Source organism: Gracilinanus agilis, chromosome 2 (assembly GCF_016433145.1).
Source record: "Gracilinanus agilis isolate LMUSP501 chromosome 2, AgileGrace, whole genome shotgun sequence".
Lineage (NCBI taxonomy): Eukaryota > Metazoa > Chordata > Mammalia > Didelphimorphia > Didelphidae > Gracilinanus > Gracilinanus agilis.
The window spans coordinates 608,064,610-608,090,271 of record NC_058131.1 but is presented as its reverse complement, the minus strand read 5'-3'; the positions used below and the strand labels follow the sequence as shown (position 1 = coordinate 608,090,271).

The 25,662-nt window shown below is 36.5% G+C and overlaps 1 protein-coding gene across 1 annotated transcript in view; it reads left to right on the top strand.

The window, feature by feature from the left end:
- Positions 1-25,662, top strand: part of ADAMTSL3 (ADAMTS like 3) — a 616,185-nt gene that overhangs the window by 371,578 nt on the left and 218,945 nt on the right. The window contains exon 8 of the mRNA XM_044660156.1: positions 17,797-17,871. Coding sequence (XP_044516091.1) covers positions 17,797-17,871 — 75 coding nt within the window. The remainder of the gene's footprint in view (positions 1-17,796; positions 17,872-25,662) is intronic.

Below are 25,662 nucleotides of genomic sequence, written 5' to 3'. Positions count from 1 at the left end.
AGTAGATATGTCCTAGGGAGTTCTCTGAGTCCTTTAGAGGCTAAGTGACTTATTAGTGCCATACAGCTAATTAGGGGTCTGAGGCAACATTTGAACCTAAATCTTAACAGATTCTAAGTTCCAAACATTATCCATTATCTGTGGTGCCTCGCTATAGTCACAAATAAAATTTATTCATCCATTCCTATATCATTTGACATAAAGGCTTTTCTAGTTTTTTTACTCTCATAAATAAAACTCATATTAATTTTCATACCTATCCCTCTGAAATACATTCTTTGGATGCAGTTCTTGTAGTAGGATTACTGGATCAATGAATATGAGCAGTTTTATAATTCTTATTGGACATTACCCAGTTTTTTCCCCAAAAGATTATATCAGGTCATAGCTCCAACAGTATAGTAGTATTTTTACCTTTTGCCCCACAGTCCTACCATCACTCAATTTTATTGTTTTTAACTAACTTTGCCAGTGAAATGGGCCTATCTCTTACATTTTACTAGTAGAAATCCTGCACATTCCTCAAGGCCAACCTCAATTACCCTTTCTTCCATAAACCTTCCTTGATGGCATTATCCCCTTCCAGAAGAGATCTCTCCTTGTGATAAACTCCCATTTCTCTTTTTTGGAACCTCTTTTACACACCTTGACCCTCTGTGTTTATTTTTATGTAAACATGTTGTATTATATCTTTATAAATATTTGTATTCTTTCTACCAGACTATCGTCTACTTAATGGTGGGGGACATACAATTTTGTACATCTATCAACACCTCAAACAGCAACTTTCATGTATTAGGAATTCAGTAAATGTTTGTTAAATTGAATTAAGACCATGTGAACCCCTCACTGTGGTGGGCCTTCGGCAGCTGTCCCTCTTGGCTAGTGAATAAAGAGGCTCTGTGTGGAAAGCCTAATGAATCTGCTGTCTTCATTAGCACTGAAGTTTATGCCTACAGCATTGATCCTGTTGGAGACTTTGACTGTGTTAGGTTTGGCCCTAATTTTTGGCTTATAGTCTCAGGAGATTTCCAATCTAAAGGAAAAGTTGAGGGTTTCAGTCATCTGAGCTCTCTGCATTTTTCACAGTAGCAGGCTTCCCTCCAAAGACTTGGTAAGATCCATAAAGTTAATTTTCCTCTAGGAGGGTCTGTGGGGTTTAATCTGAAATACCTAAAATAGAGATTTTTCTTTGTCTAGACCTGTGATTTTGTCAGTGTGGGGACCTTTTTGTTGTGAAAACTTCTACCATTTCTGATGACTTCTCTGAAGAATTTATTAATTTCTCTGTTAACTTTCAGTTTTAAAAAGTTGTGTTGAGACACTAGCAGTTTAAATGACATGTCAGAGATAGAACTCGAATGTCTAGCTTTTTAACCCCAAAGACCCTTCCATTGTTGCCACTTTGCTGGGTAGATACATTCTTTTTTTAAAAAGAGCTCAATATAGATATATGCAACAATTTCTTTAACTGTTTAGGAGTTATTTGCTTCATCATTCTAATGAAAATTGCATAGAAATGCACTTAGTATAGTCCCTAATATGAACTCATATTTCACAAATGACATTTTCTAGGTCTACAATTCTCAGAATGCCATTCTTTTACATGATATATTTTCTAGTTGTGGAGAAAAGGCATGTGATTTCGCTTTTCAGATGGGTGTGCTTTAAAGGCAGTATGTTATGGCCAATAAAATGTGGAAGTTGGATTCAAGGAAATTGGGGTTCAAATCCTACTCCTTTCTAACCTTATGACTTTTGGAAAGTCACTTAATCTCTGTGTATCTCAGATGACTACTTAGGATTTAGTTGGTAAATCAATGTTGGTGGAGGGAGTTCTCCCACTGGTAGAGATACCCACAATGTAATCACAAGATCTCTTCCTATCCACATTTCCATATAGTTAGAGGATGAGAGAAAATATAACTGGATAAGCAGTACAAATCACTTTCCCCAGGTAGGATGTAAGCTCCTTAAGGCAGTGACTTGTTTCATTTTGGTTTGATTTGGTTCTCATATCTCCAGCACCTAGCTTGGTACCTTGCGTGAAATAGGTGCTTAAAATTTTTTGTTTGCTTCCATGATAACCCTAAGAAACTCATGATGAGAAGTGCTCTCTACAGCCAAAGAAGGAACTGTTGGAGTCTGAGTACAGATCAAAGCATGCTATCTTTTACTTTATTTCTTTCATAAATTTTTCATTGTATCTGTGATATGGGTCTTCTTTCATTGCATGAGGAATATGGAAATATGTATTGCATGATAGCCTTGGTAATCTATATCAGACTATTTACTAGGGAGAAAATTTGAATCAAAATGTCAGATAATTGTTTCTACATGTAAGTGAAAAAAAATTTTTAAGTTAAAATTTTTTGTTTGCTTGTTGAAGACTAGCCTGATCTTAGTTTTGGATATGTCTTAAACTCAGTAGATGGTGTTAAGAGAGTCTTTTGACTTTTAGTCTCAGTTTCCTTGTTAGATAAATGAGGTTAGACTGTAGAAATCTTCCTGCTGTAAAATGGTACTACTTTGGGAAAAGAAAATGCTCCTTTTCTTTGGTGTGAACTATAATAGCACACAGAATAATTCTCAATATTCCCTCAAATTTGTGTGTGTGTGTGTGTATGTGTGTAATAGAGGCAATCCTAGTAGAATATGGTTTTAGCCATATATGAGAGAAGAAAGGAGTTTGAGCCACTTGCTAAAAAGAAATGCACATCCTTGTGTTCCATTCTACCTCAAGATTAGCCACTGAGCCAAGAAGAGACATTTAGTAGACTTACCATGAGTAACTCTTACTTCTTACTAATTGAACACTTGGGAATTTTATGAGGGCTCCCTAACCCCCTACATCTATATCTCTCTGGCTCCTTACCTTCCTCTGTTCTATCTCTGTGTCTCTTTCCCTTTCTCTTTCTATGTGTCACTCTGTGTTTTTTTTATCTGTCAGTCTCTCTGCCTCTCTGTCTCTCTCTGTGTATCTCTCTGTCTCTGTCTCTTTCCTCCTTCCTCTTCTTCTCCCTTGCCCTCTCCCTCTCTCTCTGTCTCTCTCTTTTCTTTTTTTCTCTCTCTTCTTTCTCTCTGTCTCTGTCTCTCTCTGTCTCTCTGTCTCTGTCTTTCTGTCTGTCCCTCACTTTCTCTTTCTCTCTATCTTGTCTACCTGTCTGTCTTCAAGACTTCCCTTGAGGTTGGGAAGGGTTTCATTAGTAGCTATGGTGGCTGCTCACTCATAGAAACTAGCAGGTATTATAGCCTAAGTGAGTCTGACACTGGACCATAGGCTCTCTCTTCTGATTATGTTCCTTATTAGAGGAGATTAAATATCAACCTGGAATTAGAAATTTCTGGTCTTAGAGGCAACCTTGTGAGTTTCAGAAACTTGGATCTCTTAGCTCCTTCAATCAGTGCCAGCCACAATGTTGGAGGCACTCTTTGTAATTAATGGAATCTCATTTTTGAAGACACTACTTTGTGCCAGGCCCTGTGCTAAGTGCTGAGAAAACACAGAAAGGCACATGTGCACAAACACATACCTGCATGCATGTACGCACATATACTTACCTGCTTTCAGAAAGTTAGCAGTTTAATGAGGGAAACACCATACATAAAGAAAGTCACATGTGGGATAAATTAGGAGTAATCTCAGAGAGAAGAATTGAGATTAAGGAAGACTTGAAAAGGTTTCTTTTCAAAGGTGACATTCTTGTTGAGATTTGAAGGAAACCAAGAGATGGAGATGAGGAGGGAGATCACTCCAGGCTTGAAGGACAGCCATGTGAAATACTTTGATTCTAGAAGTGGAATGTTGAATTCTAGAAACAGTAAAGAGAGGCTGGTGTCACCAAATCCCAGAGCATGTGGAGGGAAGTAAGATATGAGAAGCCTGGAAAGGTAGGCAGTGGACAGACTATTCATTTACTCCAGCATTTCCAAGGGAGATGAGGACCACTACCAGAGGCTGAGCCTCTTCAAAGAAGTTGTTTTATAAGTACTGATCTTAGACCACAGATGAAACAGCTATTTCTGGGTTCCACAAAATGTTTCTTATTTTGGTATTTAAGTACTAGCCTCCCAGGAGAGAATAATGGGAATCATGATTACTGTTGCATAATTTTCATCTTTGTCAATGTTCATTTATGAGTTTTTAGAGTGCTGGGCATTTCTTTTGTGTAGATGAATACTGTTTGATACCTGATTTGCATCATACCTTGCATATCTTCCCAATCCCTTTGGGGGAAATCTTCATCATGGGCCAAACCTAACCTTTCTTTAAGCGGATTTTCTCAGATCTGCAAGGAGTAAGGAGCAAGAGAATACAGGAAGTGGGAAAGGAGATTCTCATTCTTCTCTTTAGAGGCCAGACATACTTGGGACTGAATCCCAGAGTAGAGAACTCCTTGTGAAAGAAGTCTCAACTCCCATGTCAGCAGACCTGGTGTTACACGTATATAAGGGTATCTTTTATTCTAGTAGGTCGGCTTTCTTATTTTAGTTCCATAAAAATGAAGATGTGTGTAAACATAACATAACTGAATGAATTTTATATGTGACAATATACAGTTCCAAAATTGAGACTGTTTCTATGAGGAATGTACTAATTGGTATTTACTGAATGTTTCAAGTATTTACTAAACATTTTTCAAGCATATGCCACTATATGTGAACAATCAAACTAGGCATGGGGAGAGATTTAGCAAACTTTAGTTAAGATAATAATAGTCCCTTCCTTCAGAACTGAGCTTACAGATTAGTAGAGGTATAAGACTTTAGCATAACTCCAAATTTATTAAAATTAACAAAGAAAAACAAAACTACCTTTGAAGTCTGAAAGAGAAGATTTTTACTGACAGGGATTCAGGATGACTTCATGAGGAATGGGATCAGTGTAGGCTTCATGGAAGAAGCCTTTCATTTAGGATTTTTTTCCTAAACCCTTAACATCTGTCTTAGAATTGATACCATGTTAGTTCCAAGACAGAAGAGCAGCAAAGGCTAGGTAATTGGGGTTAAGCAACTTGCCCAGAGACACAGTTAGCAAGTATCTGAGGCTAGATTTGAACTGAGGTCCTCCCAACTCAAGAACTTGTGCTCCATCTATTGCCTAACTACCCCCACTTAGATTTTAAAAGATAGTAGTTGAAGAGGAAGATTGAAGAAAGTATAGGCATATTTAGGACAACATGAACAAAGACCAGGAGGCCTGAGAATGCAGGGTTCTTTCAAGGGACAGAGAGTGGTCTACTTTTTATGATAGTATGGAGACATGGAAGGAAAATTTTGCTAAGTCTGGCAATATAGAGTGTGGTGAAATGATGGAGGTCCTTGAATGGCAGTCAAAGAAATTAACACTTTAATTGGTAGGCAATAAGTAGTCAGAATAAGATTTTTGATTAGGGAAAGGATATGACTTGATCTATGATTAAAGCATTCTTAATTGGTAAGCCATCTCCTCCGAGTTTATTTTGGAGGAAGTTCTTCGAGGGATGAAAAACTTGGACCCAGAATCCAGGAATGAGTCAGAGAAATGTGAGTAACAAGGACAAACCAACACTTAAGAAAGTTTAGACTAAGAGTAGGAAGAAGACAGTGTAGTATGCAAAGGACTAGTTTGGGAAGGTTTTTTGGAAGAAAGAGAGAGTGAAGGGGAGGTCAAATCATCATCATCATCATCATCATCATACTTGACATTTATATAGTGCTTTAAAGTTTTCATAGGCTATTGGGGAATTGCATGGAATTACATTTATTCCTGAACCCTACTGCCTGTGCTTAGAGAATATGCCAGAAGGGACCTTGTTTCATCAAGGGCCAAAAAAGAACTCTGGTCGGACCTACGATAGAAGGAAGGAGGAATTGGGAAGAGGAAAGAGGCTTCTTGGAAGGAAAAGTAAATTGAAGAAGGAGCTGTACTGTATCACTGTACTGCATACCTGTGAATATGTGACAAAGCAGCTAATTGAAGAGTTTGGGGCATACACTGAATAGAATTTCCACTCTCTCGATTATGGACATGTTCATCTAGAGAAAATAGTGTTGGGGAATGGTGGAACCTTAACTTTCATAATCTAGAAACCTGTGCCCTTCCTTTTATGTCTTCTTCCTAGAAAAAATTACTTCAAAACCTCTTTCAGAACCATTTTATTGGAATGTATAGACCTTTAATCTGTCGCAAAATAGAGTTTTTTGTCTCCTACCTATCTTAGTGGATTGAGTGATAAGATTAGGTTCAGGAATACTTGAGTTTAAAACCAGCAGCAGACATTTTTTTGCCTGTCACAACTTCTAGCTTCCTCATTTTTCTCATCTGTAAAATGAAGATGATATAGTTGTTTTGAGAATGAGGTTTATGTTTCAAAAGCATTTATATGCACTGATATGCAACCTGAGAGTCCAAATAACTGAGTGAGTGTGATGAAACTCTTGACTGACTGAAGAACAGAGATGGGTGACAATAGAGGATTTAAGAGGGGTCTAATAGAGTTAGCTCTAACTGAAGCCTACTGTTAAAATTTCAGTAAGAAGTCTGTAAACATTATAAATCAGGGATCAAGTTATTGTTTTGTTGATTTCCTAGACTTTAATAATATATATTGCATTTAAAAGTATACATAGAGGAAAGCTAGGTGGTTCAGTGGATTGAGATGGGAGATTCTGGATTCAAAATCTGCCCTCAGACACCTGTGTGATCCTGGGAAAGTCACTTAACCCTCATTGCCTAGTCCTTACCACTCTTCTACCTTGGAACCAATGCGCAGTATTGATTCTAAAGCAGAAGGTAAGAGATTTTGGTTTTTTTAAGTGTGCCTTGTGTACATTTTTTAGAAAATTGGTTGTAAAATTTTACTAACAGCTTCCCTCTCCCCAACCAAATTCCAAGTCTAGAACTTCTTGAGGAAAAATTATCCATATTTTTAAATAATGTCTTCAAGAGGAATATTTGGCAAGAGGAGGGAGTGTCCCATTTTGGGTGCTCCTGGCTTTTCAATAGGTCTTATATGCATGTACCTGCGTTAAGGCTAAAAATAACACGCATCTCATGCTTCCCTGCATATAGTGTTCCTATTCCTTAATTTTTAGCATGGTTTGTTCACGTCTGTTTTTCTTGCTCTGAATCTGGCAAGACAAGCTCCATTTTTGGCTAAGATTTTCCACATACCATATGGAAGCACTTCTATGTAATCATGCTCTGTGTGAATGAAATGTGGAAATGAAGCCATGTCTCCTTTTTTGATTGTGTATCAGTAGTGCCTGCAGGATAAGCACAGTTTTTAGGTACATGTTGCCAAGTGATTGTTCATATCTTAACTTGGATTCATACCAAGTCAGTGTTGAAATGAGACAATATTGGCACATCCCTGCTCAAGAGAGAGTACACAAGGTTGTGAACAGGATATCATTTCCATCATATGCTGAGGCAGATTCAAGGTGCAAGAGTATGGATCCAAGATCTTTTCTATGAGAAAAATGAGACAATCATTTGGCTGTAAAGGGCAAGCATTCTACTCAAAGGAGGAGGAAGGGAGAGAGGCAGAATTAATAAGTTTTCCATGGGTGAGTTGGAGTGAAAACAAAAGATGCAAAAGACATATATACTTCTGAGACTAAAAAAATAACAACAGATGAACCACATTCTTGAGATACAAACAAAACAGCTAATTGAAGAGTTGAGAACATAGACTTAATAGAATTTCCACTCTTCCAATTATGGTCCTGTTCATCTAGAGTTCACCTAATGTTGGGATTTTAGTGGAACTATGACTTCCTTAATTAAAAAAACCTGTTTCCATCCTATTATAGCTTCTTCCTAGAAAAACTATTTTGATATCCTTATCAGAAACATTATACTGGGATGGATAAGATGGATAGTTTCCTCATCTATAAAATTAAAATAATAGTAGCACCCACCTTATAGAGCTGTTATGAGGAACAAATGAGATAATGTTTCTAAAGCACTTAACATGGTACCTGGCTTATAATTTTGTTCCCTCCCTGCTATAGATATGTACGATTGATTTCCCCTTTTTAATATAGTCAGAAGAAATTGATAGAAAGAAATGATAACTAGATAAGAAATATAATCTGGTAAGACACAGTAATATCATTGAAATCCTCTAACAGGACTCGGGAGTTATCTCCCACATTGAATAAAAAAGGTTCTTTAGCAGGATTGTGGTATGTCATAGTATGTTAAAAACAGCTACCTGGTTCATTTTATAAAATATCTCAACATTTACTTGGGTGTCAAAGTGTTACAATGCCAGGAGTCAAGAAGTCTCATTTTCCTGAACCCAAAACTGGCCTCAGACACTAACCGTGTCACCCTGGGCAAGTCACTTAACGTTGTTTGACTCAATTTCCCCTTCAGTAAAATAATCTGGAGAAGGAAATAGCAAATCACACCAGTATCTTTGCCAAGAAAACCTCAAATGGAGTCAAGTAGAGTCAGATACATCTAAACATTACTAAGCAACAACCATCTTTGCTTAGCTGAGTTCAATAAGAAGGACAGAATGGTGTAATAGAAAGAAGAGAAGACAAGGAATCGGGAGACCAGAGAGTTAATTAAGTTCCAATTCTAGCTCTGATATTGTTAATTACCCAGGTGACCTTCGACAAGTCATAGTTTTTTTCTGCATATTGGTTTTTGTAAACTCCAGCATCTGCTCTGGCTCTAACATTGTATAAATACACGTAGTGGATTCTTGGTTTTTTTCTTTTCTTTTTCTTTTTAAATTAGTATAGGATTGAACTAAGATCAAAGAAAGGAGACCCTCTTACCAGTAATTTACCAAATGAATTAGATAATTTGCCAAAATCTTAATAGAGCAACCAAACAGTTAAATATTGATATGTCCTCTTTTGTGTGTGCTAGAGCACTCAGAAAATCCAAAGAGGCTGCTCACCACAGGCCAAAAGCCAGAAAGTGAGGTTCATTTTGGGACAAGTATGGGGTCTTCTGTTATTTATTAGAAAGGATAGTAGAAAGCCCTGACATGATGCTCTCATACCCGGTAAAATGCATTCTTAACTCTTGGAGTCATAATAACAACTCACATTTGTTTAGTATTTTAGGGTTTGCAAAAGGCTTTCCTCATAACAACTCTGTCAGATAATTAGAGCAAGCATTATTATCTCTTGCCTTGCAGATAAAGAAACTGAGGCTAAGAAAAGTTGAGTAATTATCCATGGTTATACAGGTACTGTCTGAGGCAGTAGTTGAACCTAGATTTCTTAACTTCAGGTCCAGCATTCCATCTACTATGCCACTGAATCCTACCTTGTTTAGATATAGCCTCTTCCAATCTGGCTTAATAGGTTCATTCTCATTCCAACAACTACAGATTGTCTTTAGTACATTTTTTCCCTTGGAGTGGCCCTTTCCTTCCTGGGTTCTTCTGAACTAAGAAGAGGCAGGATCCATCAAAGAGCCTTGTTTCTCTCCCAAATACTACTTTAAATGGAACAGCATTGAAGGGGGCTAGTTATAATTATCAACAGTATCATACATGGGAAGTGTACTCCTGGCCAGTCAAAATCTAAACTATAAAAGCTGAGGTGCAGAGTCAAAAGATTGTAATTGTAATTTTAATAGTACTATTTGTGCTCCACAGCTTGCCACATCCTTCTTCCCTGCACATCATGGGGATTCTTAGCTGATGGGTGGGATTTAGAGATGCTGCCAGAGACTTTTCTTTTCAGGACTTGGATTAGTGAAAAACATCACAGAATGTGTTGCTTTGGGTTCCCAAAGCCTAATCACGTCTTCTCAGCTCCCCACCTTTCGTCTCTACTTGATTAGCCCTTTGCAAGTTCAAGCACTCTTGCTAGTTCTAGGCTGTACTTCTGGAATCAAGACCAGTAAAGCAACATTTATTAAATATTTTCTCTATGTTGGGGATGAAAACACAAATAGAAAGTTGTCTCATTGAGAAGCTTACATTCTAATCAGAAAAGACATCCTATAACAGGGAACTGGAAAGGGAAGTGACCAGTAAATTTGAAGGTACCAAGCACAAAGGCATCGAAGAGAAAGCCCAGTAGTCAGGAGTGCAGCCTGCAGAGGATGCCCTGAGCATCCTCCTTAAAATGGAGATTCTGGGAGGAATCAGCCAACCACAAGTCCAGGAGTGGAGTGAGCTTCCAGAATAAAGAGGTTTCTGAGTCACCATAGAGAAATTTGAAAAGAGTTACTATTCTGACTAGCATCTTTCCACAAATAGAAGCTCACTACCATCTTGAAGATGATCTTAGCAGAGATTCACTTAAGATAAGGGTTTTTAATGAGATATTCATGACATTATCTTGAAGAAACTTTGACAGGAACAAATTTGTGTAGGGTCAAGATGCCTAGGACCATGTGAGATGGCAGCATATCTTGTTAGGCATCCTAAAAAATAAACAAAAAACAAAACTTGAATGCTTGTTGTTTGTTGGACTTGCTTTTGTTTAGCTTTCTAAGCTCACTTTAAAAATATTTATTTATTTGTACTTTTGTTAAATAAAATACCCAGTTAACTTCTTCCTTCCCCTTCCACTTTCCCTATTAAAGAAGGTATCATTTGGCATTTGGCAAAAGATATATGAACATACAAAACTATGTCTTATTTATTTCTATTTATCAGTTATTTCTCTGGAGGAGAACAAACAATATTAATGTGGCTGAAGGTAATTTTCTCTTGGTTCTGCTCGTTTTATTCTTCATAATTTCATATAGGTCTTTTCATGTTTTTCCAAAATTAGCCTGTCTGCCATTTCTTACTTTTATGTCTTCTTTCTTGATATTGGTACTAAGCATATTCTTGTGGGCATTATCTACTTTGGTCTTTATGGTATACTTGCTTTAAGTTAGGCACTGGGCATCCCAAAGAAGCACAAGAAAGTGGCCCTCCCCTTGGGGGCTTAGGGCCTCTTTGAGAAGGGAAGACTTACACAGAGATTACTAGCCATGGCAGATAACAGAGGCTGTGGCAGATGAGCATTTTGGGCAGTAAATGCTCCAAGGGAGAGTTCTGAGATTCTCCCTCTGGGCTCCCTGCCAGACTCTGATCAACAAGAGGAACTCATCTCCTCTGTTTTCCTCCTCTATTTTTCTCAGTCACTAAAGGGAGAAAAAAATTAAGGAAAAAGATGACCCAGCCAGATGCGGTGTCCCATCCTTTCTGGGACTGTCAAAACTCTTGTCTAGCAGTTGCCAAACACAGGAGATTTTTCTACCTTTTTGCTTTTTTATTTTTCTCTCTGAAAAGGAAAGAAGTGTTCCATATCCCTCCCATCTGCTTATGTTATTCTAAAGCTGCCTGGCTACTTCTTTTTAAAACATACAGTGCTAGTTTACTAAATTAACAGCCCTTCCCAGAGGTTCCTTTAGAAACTGCTTCAGAAATAAGTTTAAAGTGTCGGTATCCTTTACGACACTATAGAAAATGAAACGGACTCCTGGAGAGAAAAGCAACTCATTTTCTCACAGCTCACTGTATATTTCAGATTATTTCTTGGTGTGATGGAGATGATATTATTTTTACAGTGCAATCAGTTGAAAACTTTCTGTCTTAAATGGGAGCTAACAGCCTTGTAATGCCAAGGTTAATTTGGGTCACTTAAAAAAATAAAACAACTTTAAACTCCTTAAACTGAAACATTACAATTGAAAAGCTGTTGCTTATCAAACATTTGCAGTTGGTGTATATTTGTTTTATTTTTTATTTCTAATTAAGTACAGTAGTGGTTTTTCCAGCTCACAAATGGCTCTTTCACTTTTGCTTCATTTCCTGTGCCTGAAAAAGGATAGGGGAGTTCCCTGTCCTGAATGTACCAAAGATTGTCAAGTAAAGAAGCTGTACTGGCAGGAGAGGTTATCTCCTCAATATCTGGGGCAAGGTGGGTATAGGAAGACAAAATAGAATATTGTGCGAAGATACTTCTGATAGGTTGGAGGCAAAAAATAAATTTTGAACTTAAAAGTCCTGGAAATTTGCCTCTCCTGTTTGAGTTTGTTCATAGGCCTTAGAAGTGGAAAAAAACCTGAAGATCATTTAGTACAACCTCAGATGAGGAAACTGAAACCCAGGGAGGAGAACTGATTTGCCCAAGATCACCCACATAGTCTGTAGCAGAGTCAGCATTTGAACCTAGGGCTTTTGGTTTTTGGTCCCAAACTCCTTCCATTACATTGCTCTCTGGGGTAACTGACCTTGGAGTCTTATTTTCTGCAAGGGGAGCCTTCTAATGGTCAACAGGCTGCATTCATAATCTCTAGGCTTGATTTACTAGTTACTCTTATCAGGTGGATTAGCTGTATTTTCTAACAGAATCTCAAATAGTGTTCCCTCCTGTTGTTTTAAAGTTGTAATTAAATGACTTTGGTATCTGAATAATACAGTATGAAGACTGACTCTTCAGTCCTCAGTTTCCCCATCTGTAAAATGAAGAGGTTGAGCTAGTTGGTCTCCGAAGTCTCTTCTAGTTCTTGATCTAAAAATCATTTAAAAAACTAAACTAGAATTAGAGAAGTCCTCTCATGTATTGGGTAGATTCTCTTTGAAAGAATTATAAAAAAGAAAAGACCTTAATAAGAGACACATGGGATGAAGAAATATGTTTTTATTATAATCTGGACTAGCAAAGGGAATATCCTCCATTGCTAAGATCCATTGGAGAGTTAGAGTCTAAGTGTTTGTTAAACGAATAAATTACATAAATTAAAAATAACAACTAGAGAATTGCATGAATTAAATTTTATTTCATAAGAAGATAGAGATCACTTCTAGTTATAGGATATGATATAGTCAAACATCCTTTTAAGTAATACAAATGTGTCTCCGGGTCACAAGCTATCCTCTACTGATTTCCTTACTAATATTCTAAGTATCATGATAATCATTAATTTTTTTTAAATCCCTTACCTTCTTTCTTAATATCAATTCCAAGACAGAAGAGTGACAAGGACTAGGCAATAGGGATTTAGTGAATTGACCAGGGTCACACAACTAAGTAGAATCTGAGATCATATTTGAACCCAAGACCTTCTGACTTCAGGTCTGGTGCTCTATCCATTGTGCTACCCAGCTGACCATAATCATTAATTTTTTAACCCTTATTTTCTGTCTTAGTATCAATACTGGTTCCAACACAGAAAAGCAGTAAGGGCTAGGCAATAGGGGTTAAATGATTTTCCTGGGGTCATACAGCTAGGAAGTGTCTGCGACAGATTTAAACCCAGGATCTCTTTTCTCAAGTTGGTCTTTCTAGCCCCTGAGACACCTCGCTACCTACTCTGCCATTCCTCCAATAATCATTACTTTCTAAAGAAGAGTTGAATAATACATGGTCGTCTAGTAATTATCTCTCTATAGTGTCAACTAGAAGTTGTTTCAAGAATCAGCTTTTTGTGAAATATGTAGAATTTTTAGTTCAAATATGATGGATATCAATGATGGCATCCCTTGCCAAACTAATGCCTGAGAAATTTTAAATTATTTTTAGCCAGCATTAGAGTAAATTATGACCAAGACAAATTAGTGTTCAACAAAAACATTATAAATGTTGTTATTAATCTTGCAAAATTTTTTTGTTGTTGTTACTCGAATATTATAGGAAAGATTTCAAGTGGTCTGTTTATTTCATTCCTCTGCCCACAGTGAGAGTTATTTTTACTTTCCCTCAGAGAAATGGAAAATCATCTTAAGTTTTAGTTGTTGTTGTTTCTTTTTGCTTTTTTTCTAAACTGACAGGGGGAAAATCTGTGTATTTATGGAAAAGGAAGGGCTTCTGCATTTTCTGATGTAACCAGAACCCTCATGCTACTCATTATTGACCTTAGGAGCCAGAACCGCAAAATGACAGTAAATTAAGACAGGCTTTTTACTTCCCCTTTGAAGGATTTCCCCTTTAGATGACTTAAAGAGTAAGAGCAACCTCAGTCATACTGTACCTGGGGAATTACTGGAAATACCACTGTGGTATAGCCTTGAAAGAAGCTTAAATAAAGTAATTTAATTTCTGGGCTATGAGAAATATAAACCCAAAAAAGGAAATATAATACAAAGTATGTGCCTCACAAGTAATAGTCACTTAATTTATGTTTTCTCAGTAGCCAAAACATCTACTATAAATGAGATACTGTGTTAGGGACCAAGGATACAAAGAAGATACAAAGATAAAGGTCATCCCTTCCTCTAAATTGCAAATCAGATGCTTCCCATCCTCTGAGCCTTCTCTGAATCTTTCCATTTCCCTTTCCCTCGGGCATTGAACCAATGAACAAGCATTTATTAAATGCCTACTTTGTGCCAGCCATCATGCTAGGCACTGAGATTATAAGAATAAAAATGTAAAAAAAAATTCCTTGATCCTAAAAAGTTTGTTTTTCTTAGGGAAAACACTATGTAAATTTAAGCATATTTCAGAATAAACTCAAAATAAGTATATGGTACATTAGGGAAGGACACTAGTAATTGGGAGGAACTATTTGTAGAAAGTAGTGCTCAACCTGAAGGATTCCAAAAGGCAGAGGTGATAAAAAAAAAAGGAATGCATTTTAGACATGAAGAATAGCTAATACCAAAGCCAAAACATGGAGAGACAAGATGGAATTGGTTTGACAAGAAGGCCATTCTTGATGGACTGTAGATTTCAGGAAAGGAGGAAAACAGTAAATAACAAATTAAAAATCTCTTGGCCCTCAAATTTTTTCAGTGTGCTGCCTGGACCTCTATCCCACATTTATTTTAATTTTCCTTGTATCCTAACTATTTACTTTCCTCCGTAATACCTTGCAGGTAGAAGGTACCTTGTTGGATTATGTTGAGGTGGAAAATAGCACCATTCCTGGCCACAAGAAGTTTATAGTTCTTTTTTGTTATTGTTCAGTTGCTTCAGTCATACCTCGTTCTTCAGGAAGGAAGACCAATTTAGAGTTTTCTTGGTAAAAATATTGGTATGGTTTGCCATTTCCTTCTCCAGCTCATTTACAGAGGAGCAAACAGGGTTAAGTGACTTGCCCAAGGTCACATAGCTAGTAAGTTTCTGAGGCCAGATTTGAACTCAGGTCTTTCTGCATCCTGGCTCAGCACTCTATTGTATCACATAGCTGCCTCAGTTTAATAATCTATTATGTAAATAAAGTACACCTGAAAATAACTTTAATAATATAATATAGTAGAAAATGAATAAATCACTAAGTGAGTTGAGACTAAGTATCTTGAGAGATTCAAGAAGTGAGAAATGAAGCTTTCATTTGGTGTGAACTTCTGCAATTGTGGTACTCACTACCCAATATTATGAGATGCTGTGTACCACATGTCAGGGAAACTTTTTTGAAACAACATAAAAAAATAGAAACAAAAAAGTATAATCAGGGAGTTTGGCAGTTTTGATGAATTGACTATCCCCAATAAAGACCTTTTTTATTAAACAAATTTTTTAATTAAAAATAGTCTTTTTAGGACTGCTATCATTTGCTACTCACTCATGACAGTTAATTAGTCCTGAATTTTAACTGTGAAACAACTTCATTGCCATGTGATAACAACTCTTCTTGAGTTAAAAAAAAAAGACCAACAACATAGGATCATAAACCTAAAATTAGAATAGACTTGAGTCAATTTGCTTTAACTTTTTCATTTTACAGTTGAGGAAATTGAGACTCAAGGAAGTTATAAAGGGACTTGAAGGGGGAGAGTCAGGCCTAGAGACGGAAGGTCCTAGGTTCAAATATGACCTCAGACACTTCCCAGCTGTGTGACCCTGGGTAAGTCACTTGACCCCCATTGCCTACCCTTACCACTCTTCTGCCTTGGAGCCAATACACAATATTGTCTCCAAGATGGAAGGTAAAGGTTTGAAAAAAAAAAGGTAAAGGGACTTGAAGGAGATCATTAAGTTGTAAGCATCAGACATGGGATTTGAATTCAGGTTCTTTGACTGTAGAGCCACTGCTTTCTACTGAGTTCCTCTTTAAAGAGGGCACATTCACTCCCAGAACAACTTTTAATTATCCCCAACAGTCACAGCAGCCCTCCAAAGCCTTTTAAAACAAAGGCCAAAATTATGGTCACCCTTTTAGAAAGGTTACTACTAGTCCTTGTCTCACATATTCATGTAATTCTTTCCTAAACAGACAGACAAACAAATAAACCAAAAGCTGTTTCACCATATATATATATATATGTATATATATATATATATATTACAAATATTTTTCTCAAAATATTTGTTGATGCTTTGGGTGTGGGAGTGGCCAAGATATGATCCTATGTTGTTCTTTTTTTTTTAACTCAAGAAGACATAACCTCTGTTCTTGCTACTTAAAACTAATGCATAGGTATATATTTTCTCACTGTTTTTTCTTTTTTGACTAATATTTTAATTTTTTTTCTTTAATCGTATTTAGCAACAACTTTGTACAATTGTTTTCTGACATTTTTTTGATTCAAATTCTCTTCCTCCTTCTTTTCCGTCCTCCACCCTGAGACAGTAAACAATCTGATATAGGTTCTACCAGTGTTGTCATGTAATATGTGTTTCCATATTCCTTATGCTGTCCTCATTATTTTTTAGACCCTTAATTTCTGTGTATTGGCTCCTAGACAGAAGAGTGGTAAGGGTAGGCAATGGGGGGTCAAGTGACTTGCCCAGGGTCACACAACTGGGAAGTGTCTGAGACCAGATTTGAACCTAGGACCTCCTGTCTCTAGGCCTGATTCTCAATCCACTGAGCTACCCAGCTGCCCCCTGTCCTCATTATTTTTTAAAACATATCTATAGTCCTAAGAACTAGAGGATAAATGGAAGAATAAGGAAGTGGGGATGAGAAAAAGGAAAAATCAACCAAGAGAAAACCAGAATGAGAAAATGGGACTGTCTGCATTAGACTGAGAAAAATTCAGAAATGTATCCTTGTGTGGGTTAACATTATACAAGCAGAGGTAGTGCCAGAATATCTGCAAAACAGGGTTTATTGCTAGGTGGAATGGCCTAACATAAATTTCTCGATCTAAACCAAAGCATAATAATTAATGTTGTGTGGGTGATTGATTTCCTATACTTCTTGCTACTCACACTGTGATCTGTGACAGGAAATGAGGTATTGGGCAAAATATGATGGAACAGCTGGATAGTTGCATTTATGTGTGGGAGGGAACAGAAGGAAACAAACTAAGCAGATCTGTGAGTCAGTCCAAAGATTGCAAAATAAATTCAGATGGAATCCATAGAATATAAATATGTGACTAATTTGTTGTTGATATTTGAGTTGCATGGGCTTATAAAATATAATTTCCCACTATTCAAAATGACTTCCAAGGTTGTTGGTCTATGTGTGTAAGTGTTAATATGTATATTTTCCAAAACAGCCTAATTGTTTGGCTGTTAAAGTGTACTAGTTGTATAGATGCTTTTTCAGTCAGAAGATATGATTTTGCTTCTTATTAGTCATGTGATCAGTAAATTCACTTGTCTTCTCATCCCATTGACTCTGTGCTTCTCTCATATGTCCCTTTTCTTTACTGAAGTCTAGGAATATTCCTAAATATATGTATATTACTTCTCCCAATAGACTGTAAGTCCCTTGAAAGCAAAAAGTCTTTTTTTTTCCTTTGCTTCCCCAGCACCTTGATTACTACAGGACACTGAGTAGGCAATGAAAAACTACTTAATTAATTGATTAACTATTTTGAATTGAATGATGATAACAAAAGCCTATTTAAAGTTAAACTTTAAAACACAAAAATGAGTTTTGTATTTTGACATTCCTGTTCCCTCTGTTCTTACTATGACTCTCTTATTGTTTCATTCTAGGAGAAGAAAATGTGATTGCTGTTCCACTGGGGAGTCGAAGTGTGAGGATCACTGTGAAAGGACCAGCACACCTCTGTAAATATCTCTTTTATAAGATATGCACCTTGTATTTACTTCCAAACTGATAATTTAAAAACCAAAACAGAATGAAGTCTCTCTTTTAACAAATCCACACCCTTGTATTATTTACATCTGTGGAATATAGAAGAATGCTTTTCGTATATGTGATACTAACCAGTGGGAGATGTAGAAAATAAACAAAGTGAGTCCTTGGAACCATTCTAAGAATTTTCCATCCAGATTTGTTGTGTTGGAGTTGGAATCAGATCCTTAAAGTATCTCTGGCTGCCAGACTGTGAGCCTAAGCCCCTGATGGAGCACAGGGCTCTCTTCATTTTGAGGTGGAAAGTAGCTTTCCTACATTGCTTCACTAATCACAGGAATATAAAGCATGCACTTAAAAAACACACACAATTAAAAATATGGGGTTATACATCAAGTTTGCTAGTCTGGCTTTAATAGAGGAAACGTCACTAGTAAGTTATCACAGCTTCTTTCCATCACTGGATCTGTGCATTCTGGTAAGCATTACTTCTAAACTTCAGGCATCTATGACTTCATTAGTGTTGATGAACCCTTCATGGACCATGACGTGTCTACATTAGAGTAGCTTTAGAGTCCTGGGCAGGTCACTTCGTTTCTTTGGTTTCCTTTTCTGTAAAATGGGAATAAAAGTACCTTCTTCAGAGTTGCTGAGAGTGTTAATTGAGTGACTATATAGAGAATGATTTTCTTTATTTTCCTAGTTCATTTTTCCCAGTTGTAAATAAAAAAATGATTTTAACATTAGTTTCTTAAAATTTTGAATTACAATTTCTCTCCCTTCCTTCCTTCCTCCTTTTCCTGAGATGGTAAGCAGCTTGATCTAGGTTACACATGTGCAATCATGCAAAACACATTTCCATATTAGACTCGTGAAAAAGAACACAGAACAAAAATAAACATTAAAAAAGACAAAGTGAAAAATAGTATGCTTTGATCTGCATTCAGAAACCATCAGTTCTTCTTATAGAGTAATTTTCAAATCTTGAAGCCCTATATAATGTCAACAAGTTAGCAGCAACAATGGTAGTAGAAGATAATGAAGAAAAGGAAGAATGAGACAAAGCTGAAAAGGATGATAATGATAATCCTCAGGAGATGTAATGGCCAAAATATTTCATCACCGTCATATTAAGGCTTTTGCTAGTTACTTACTTAAAACCTTTTCAATTTGGTAGGAACTTCCACAATTTGCCCCTAGCCTTTGAGAACATGTGGTAAGGATGATCTTGGTTGATTGAGAGACAGAATTGAACACTGCAAAGAATACTGGATTTAGTATTAAAAGACAATTTATTAGTCTCTTATTAAGTTCCAACTCTATATCACACACTATTCCAAGCATTAGGCCTCCCTAGTCCTCGGTTTTCTCATATGTAAAACAAAGATACTGGATTCAATATCTGGTATCTGCCAGACAACTCTTACTGTTGTGTTATATGTTATGTAGCATATACTGTTGTATAACACTTCTTTTCTGGGAAGCGGATTTTTTTCAGCTGCTCTGAAAAAGAACAGCTCCAAAACATCTCAGCATCTGTCAAAGATCCCATACAAACACAATAGCGATCTATTTTTCACTTTCTCTTCCTGTGAAGCACAGATGGGTGACTAGAACAATTACATTCCATACAACAATCCTTAGAGATCCACTGTCCCTATTAGTAAGAGTGAAAAAATTCCCCACTTGGTGATTACCCACATTTCATTCTTTGGGATGAGGGATCTGATTCATTTTCTAGTGAAAAGTTCCATAGTTAAGACATTTTTTCTGGGCCATATTTTTTGTTTTTCTAAATAATTTCTTAAAAAGGAGGTAAATACTTGTTTGCTGTCTTTTTAGTGGCTTTGAAATTCATTGGACTTTTTGGAAACTGGGCTAAACTTCAGAATAAAATTGTCCTTTGTCAAAGGTTTCCATTTAAAGTGTTTCACTTATAGCTCTCCCAGCTGTGAGCCCGTCCTTTATTAGAACAGTAGGGAATTGTTAGAAAAAATTTGAAGGCAATAATGAGGTAGTTAATGAACTGGAAGAAAACTTAAGGAAATCCTGTATGTGGTATAATTTAAGTTTGAAAAGCAAGAGAAATTTAATGATGCCAGGGGGCATGAGCAATGAATAGTCCAGAAAGCCTTTTACACCTTCAGTTTCATTAGACAAACTGTTATTATAAAGTCATACAGTCGCTTTTGTTAAACAAACAAAATTCAAACTTATTTCACCAAATAAATATTATCCCTCTCGCAAGGAGTCATCTTCAGAGGCTATATGTGCTTATGCTGTTGATTCTACTTTGTAGATGGCTAATGCCTTTCTGGAATTCTCTTCTGAGAATTTCTTTTAGAGGCTGGAGCAGGTCAGTAAACTCAGTGCACTTGGAAATAGCCAAAAGTTGAGAGACAACTATTAACTCTATACATTCATTTTTACAAAAGAGTTAAATTGATGCCCCAAATCCTAGAAAAGCAATATAGCTATTGTATACACATTGATTATCTGAACAATCCTAATTACTTAAAAGTGGTCAAGGAAATGGCAAACTCTCCAGTATCTTTGCCAAGAAAAGCCCATACAGGGTCATTAAGAGTAGGACATGACTGAATAACTGAACAATTACCTGGAAGGCCGGATGACATTGTAGGTAGAGTTCTGGACTTGGGTTCAAGGTTTATGCCTGACATTTATTGGTTTTATGATCATGGCAGTTCACCTAATCTTTCTATACCCCAATTTCCTTATCTATAAATTGGAGACAGTGATACTTACCTTGAGGAGTTATTCTGAGGTTGAGAAAAGATAATGCATGTAAAGTTACTTAAAAATTCTAAAGGGCACCATAAATATCAATTGAAATTATTAGTAAATGCCCCAAATAATATAAATATAATGTGTTTAGTAGTTAAAATGCAAAGTGTGCCTATTAAGTAATTTTCTTGAGGCTTGTAAACTATCTCTCTGAAGACTTCCAGATCCACTGAGTAATGTCCACAGCATTGAAATCTGCATCTAGTCTCTTAAGGTGATAGCACTCATTTGAATATTTATATCCTCATATGTTTGCCATCTCAAGCAATGTCATTACCTTAAAGTCAGTCTTAATTTGAATTATGCCACCTTACACACAAGGCTTCAAAATATTCTAATTTTATAGGATCAACCATAGCCCTAGAGCTAAAAGGGAGCTCAAAATCCATCTAGTTCAATGCTCTCATTTTGTGGATGTGAAGACTAGGGTCCTATTAGTGACTTGCCCCAGGTCATATGGGGGTAAGCATCAGATACAGGACTTCCATCCAAGACCTTTGATTCTAAAATAAGTTCTAAATCTGTTGCTCACAGGTGGTTTCCCTAGGATTACACAGGTAATAAATGTCTTGGGCAAGATTTGAACTCATCTTCCTAAGTCTAAATCTAGCATTGTTTCTACTATGTACTAAATAAATCTTACATTAGATATTGCAAATAATACATCATAAAAAACAAAGAGGCAATAATATCTCGATGCAATCATCTATACCCCAACTAAAGTCTTACTTCCATCCTTCATTGTGGTGGGCAGAAAATCGTGGCTTCCCAAAGGCCAAATCAATGGAGCACAGATTCTGAAAGATTCTACAGAGCTGGAAAGGATTTGAGTAGAAGCACACTATAATGTTTGGCAACCAACCTAAAAGAAATCTAGAGAGTCTCATGAACAAAAGGCTACTCAATGATAAATTTTCTTAGCTCTATCAAATACTCAGAGTTGATCTACTAAGGTCCCCAAATGTTGTCTTCCTGGCTTTTCATTTTTCTGTTTCTTAGCAACTTGGCTCCAGCTTAAGTCTTTTTGTTTCTTCTTTCCTCCCTTCCTCCCTCCCTTTCTTCTTTCTCCTCATTTTACAGATAAGTTATATTCTGTTCTGGTGAAAATACTCTCACACCAGTAAGCCATACATCTTTGATGTATTTAAGTAGGATGATTTGGGAGATGGTGTGGTATATAGAAAGAGCACTATTAGTTTAAAATTCGAACAAAGGAACTGCTTTTAAATCTAGCTCTTACCTATGTGGTCTGTTAGGTCACTTGATTTGTTTTCCTTGGGCCTTTTTTTTCCTCAGCTATATAATGAAGGGTTGGACTAGATAATATTTGAGAATCCCTTTATCTCTAGGTCTGTGACTATGACTGCTTTAAAATAATGAAGTGATAATTTAGGCCCTGTAAAACAAATATCAATGTTTCATATGCATTGAATGTACAAGGACTTCCAAAAGATGATAAAATATACTTGCATCACATTAAAAATCATAATAGCTATATGATAAATGTATATGATAGTTATTAATTTGAAAATTAGAAACAATTTTGTAATAATCACAGAATACAAAAAGGATTTGGGGGAAAGTTCTGACTAACATTTCTCTGCAAAATATTCTGCACAGGAAAGTTTGAAGTAATGCCTTTTTTGTCTCTTTATAAATATCTCTATAGCAAAGAGAGGGAAATCTAAATTGTTTCATTAATTATTTTTTAAAACCCAGCTTTTAAAGGATATAAATAGATAGTTTTCAGATGAAGAAATCAAAGTTATTAATAATCATATGAAAAATGTTGTGAATGACTTTTGATTTAAGAAATGCAAACTAAAACAACTCTGGTTATTACCTCACACCTATCAGATTGGCCAATACGAGAATAAAGGAAAATGATAAATATTGGAGAGTATGTAGTAAAAAAGAGACTAATGCATTGCTGATAGAGTTGTGAACTGATTCTACCATTCTGGAGGGCAATTTGGAATTATACCCAAAGGGCTATAAAAGAATGCATACCTTTTGATCCAGTAATACCACTACTAAGTCTGTATCACAAAGAGATAAAAAATGTGAAAGGACTTGGTCGCACAAAAATGCTTATAGCTGCTCTTTTTGTGGTGGGTGGCAAAGATTTGGAAACAAAAGGGATGCCCCCCAATTGGGGGATGGCTGAACAAAATTTGGTATATGATAGTGACAGAATACTATTATGCTATAAGGAAAGATGAACAGGATGATTTCAGAAAAAGCTGGAAAGACCTATGTGAACTGATGCAAAATGAAATAAACAGAACCAGGAAAACACTGTACACAGTAACAGCAATATTGTAGAATGATCAAATGTGATAGACTTTGCTACTAATAGTAATACAACGATCCGAGACAATTCTGAGGGACTTATGGAAAAGAATACTATCCGCCTCCAGAGAAAGATCTCTTAGAGTAAGAATGCAGATGGAAGCATAGGATTTATCACTTCTTTATTTGGGTATATGTTTTAGAGCTTTGGTTTTATTAGATTTTTCACTTACAAAAATGAATAATATGGGAACATGTTTTATGTGATAATATATGTATCACCCATATTGAATTGCTTGACAGCTCTGGGAAGGGGGAGAGAAGAAGAGTGGGGGGCAATTTGGATTATATGTCTTTGGAAAACTCAGGTGGAAATTTGTTATTAAAATAATTATTTTTAAAATACCCAGCTACTTCAGCAGGCAAATATTTACAGGCGTAACTAAAGACTGTCTTAAATTTAATCTTCTAGTTTATTTCCTTTTTTTCTCCTTCTATATATTCTTTTCACCTACTCATCCCCAAATCCCTCTTTCAACAACATCAAAGGGAGCAAAGGGGAAAAACATTCTGAAAGGGTAATATGAAAAGTGTAGGTGTAGGGTAAAAGGAAAAAGTACTCATTTGCCTCCTCAAATGGAATTTATTCCTGATAGCAGCTGAAAAGGCTATCTTCAATTTTCCCTTCCTACATGACTACCTAGCCCCACAAACCTAGGTCCTTGACTCTAGAAACTAGCTAAAAAGTGAACATGGGGGAGAGGGGAGATAAAAATTGGAAACAGAGATGGAAATCAGATGTGCCCAAATTTAGAAAAGTAGAGTCTTTCAAGTATATGGTAATCTCTAGATTTTCAATTCAGATTTATTATAAAAAGCAGCCTCATCATCAATTTCAAGGGGCTTAAGGAACATGTGAAATTGCTACTAAAAATATAGTCATAGGAAATCTTGTCTCAAAATCTGAATTGTTTTAATTTCAAATGAAATAGTTTTATTGTGCTAAATTGAGTAATTTTATTCTTGATCTCAGTCTGAGAGACTGAACAAATAATTTCACCCTTTGACCCAGCTTGATCTTTAATACAATTGGAAATTAAAGTTCTATGGCCCTCTACCATGTTCAGATGACCTGAGTATTTGTGACTACACCAATAGAAAACTTTGGCTTCAAGCCAAGCATCAAGATGCTTCCCTTCCACCCCAACCCAATGAATATAAAGCAGTCAGTGGTCTGTACCAGTAATGAAGAGTAACAGTGTGCCTGTCTGTCTGTCTGTTTCTGCTTATTTAAATTGGGAATGTGCTTTAGTGTTCATAATCTCAATCAAATCTATCAGCATGCATTTATTAAATACCTACAATATGCCTGCTAGGAACTATGCTTGGCAATGGGGATACAAAGACTTAAAAGAAATGATCCTTGTCCTCAAGATAAAAACAAAGCTAAATGAACCAGACAAAACAAAAAAACAGACTTAGGACTATACCTTTCTCCCTGTTCCTTAAAGCCTCCCTTTACATACCCTTGTTGGCTTGTATACCTCACCTCATTCATGGAACCACTAAGAAAGTAGTGACTTAAGGGGTGCGTGTGCAGTGTGTGTGTGTGTGTGTGTGTGTGTGTGTGTGTGTGTGTGTTTGTAATATAAATAATATTTAATGAATTGAGGAAAGTATGCTGTCTAGATGTTGTCTACCTTTCTGAGTAGATTTTTGGCTGTCAACAACGGGGTATTTGGACATTGTATAATTATAGTCAAATACGCGATTTTATCTGAGAACTTTTCCCTTATAACTTTTTTCCTTTTATAGACATTCTTCTTCCTTATTAATCTTTTCCTGTTTTTGTTCCTTTCATATCTAGTTTCTCTACTAATATTTCACTTATTAGATTTTTTCCCCCAAACATTTATTAATATTCATTTTTAACATGGTTACATGATTCATGCTCCTCCTTTCCCCTTCACCCCCCCGAACTCCCCCCACCCATGGCCAATGCACATTTCCACTAGTTTTGTCATGTGTCCTTGATCAAGACCAATTTCCAAATTGTTGGTAGTTGCATTGGTGTGGTAGTTTCGAGACCAAACCCTCAATCATGTCCACCCCGACCCATGCGTTCAAGCAGTTGTTTTTCTTATATGTTTCCTCTCCTGCAGTCCTTCCTCTGAATGTGGGTAGCGTCTTTACCATAAATCCCTCAGAACTGTCCTGGGTCACTGTATTGCTGCTGGTACAGAGGTCCATTACATTCAATTTTACCACAGTATATCAGTCTCTGTGTACAGTGTTCTTCTGGCTCTGCTCCTTTCGCTCTGCATCTGTTCCCAGAGGTCTCTCCAGTTCACCTGGAACTCCTCCAGTTTATTATTCCTTTTAGCACAATAGTATTCCATCACCCGCATATACCACAGTTTGTTCAGCCATTCCCCAATCGAAGGACATACCCTCCTTTTCCAATTTGTTGCCACCACAAAAAGCACAACTATAAATATTTTCATACAAGTCTATTTATCTATGATCTCTTTGGGGTACAAACCCAGCAATGGTATGGCTGGATCAAAGGGCAGGCATTCTTTTATAGCCCTTTGAGCATGATTCCAAATTGCCAGCCAGAATGGCTGGATCAGTTCACAGCTCCACCAGCAATGCATTAATGTCCC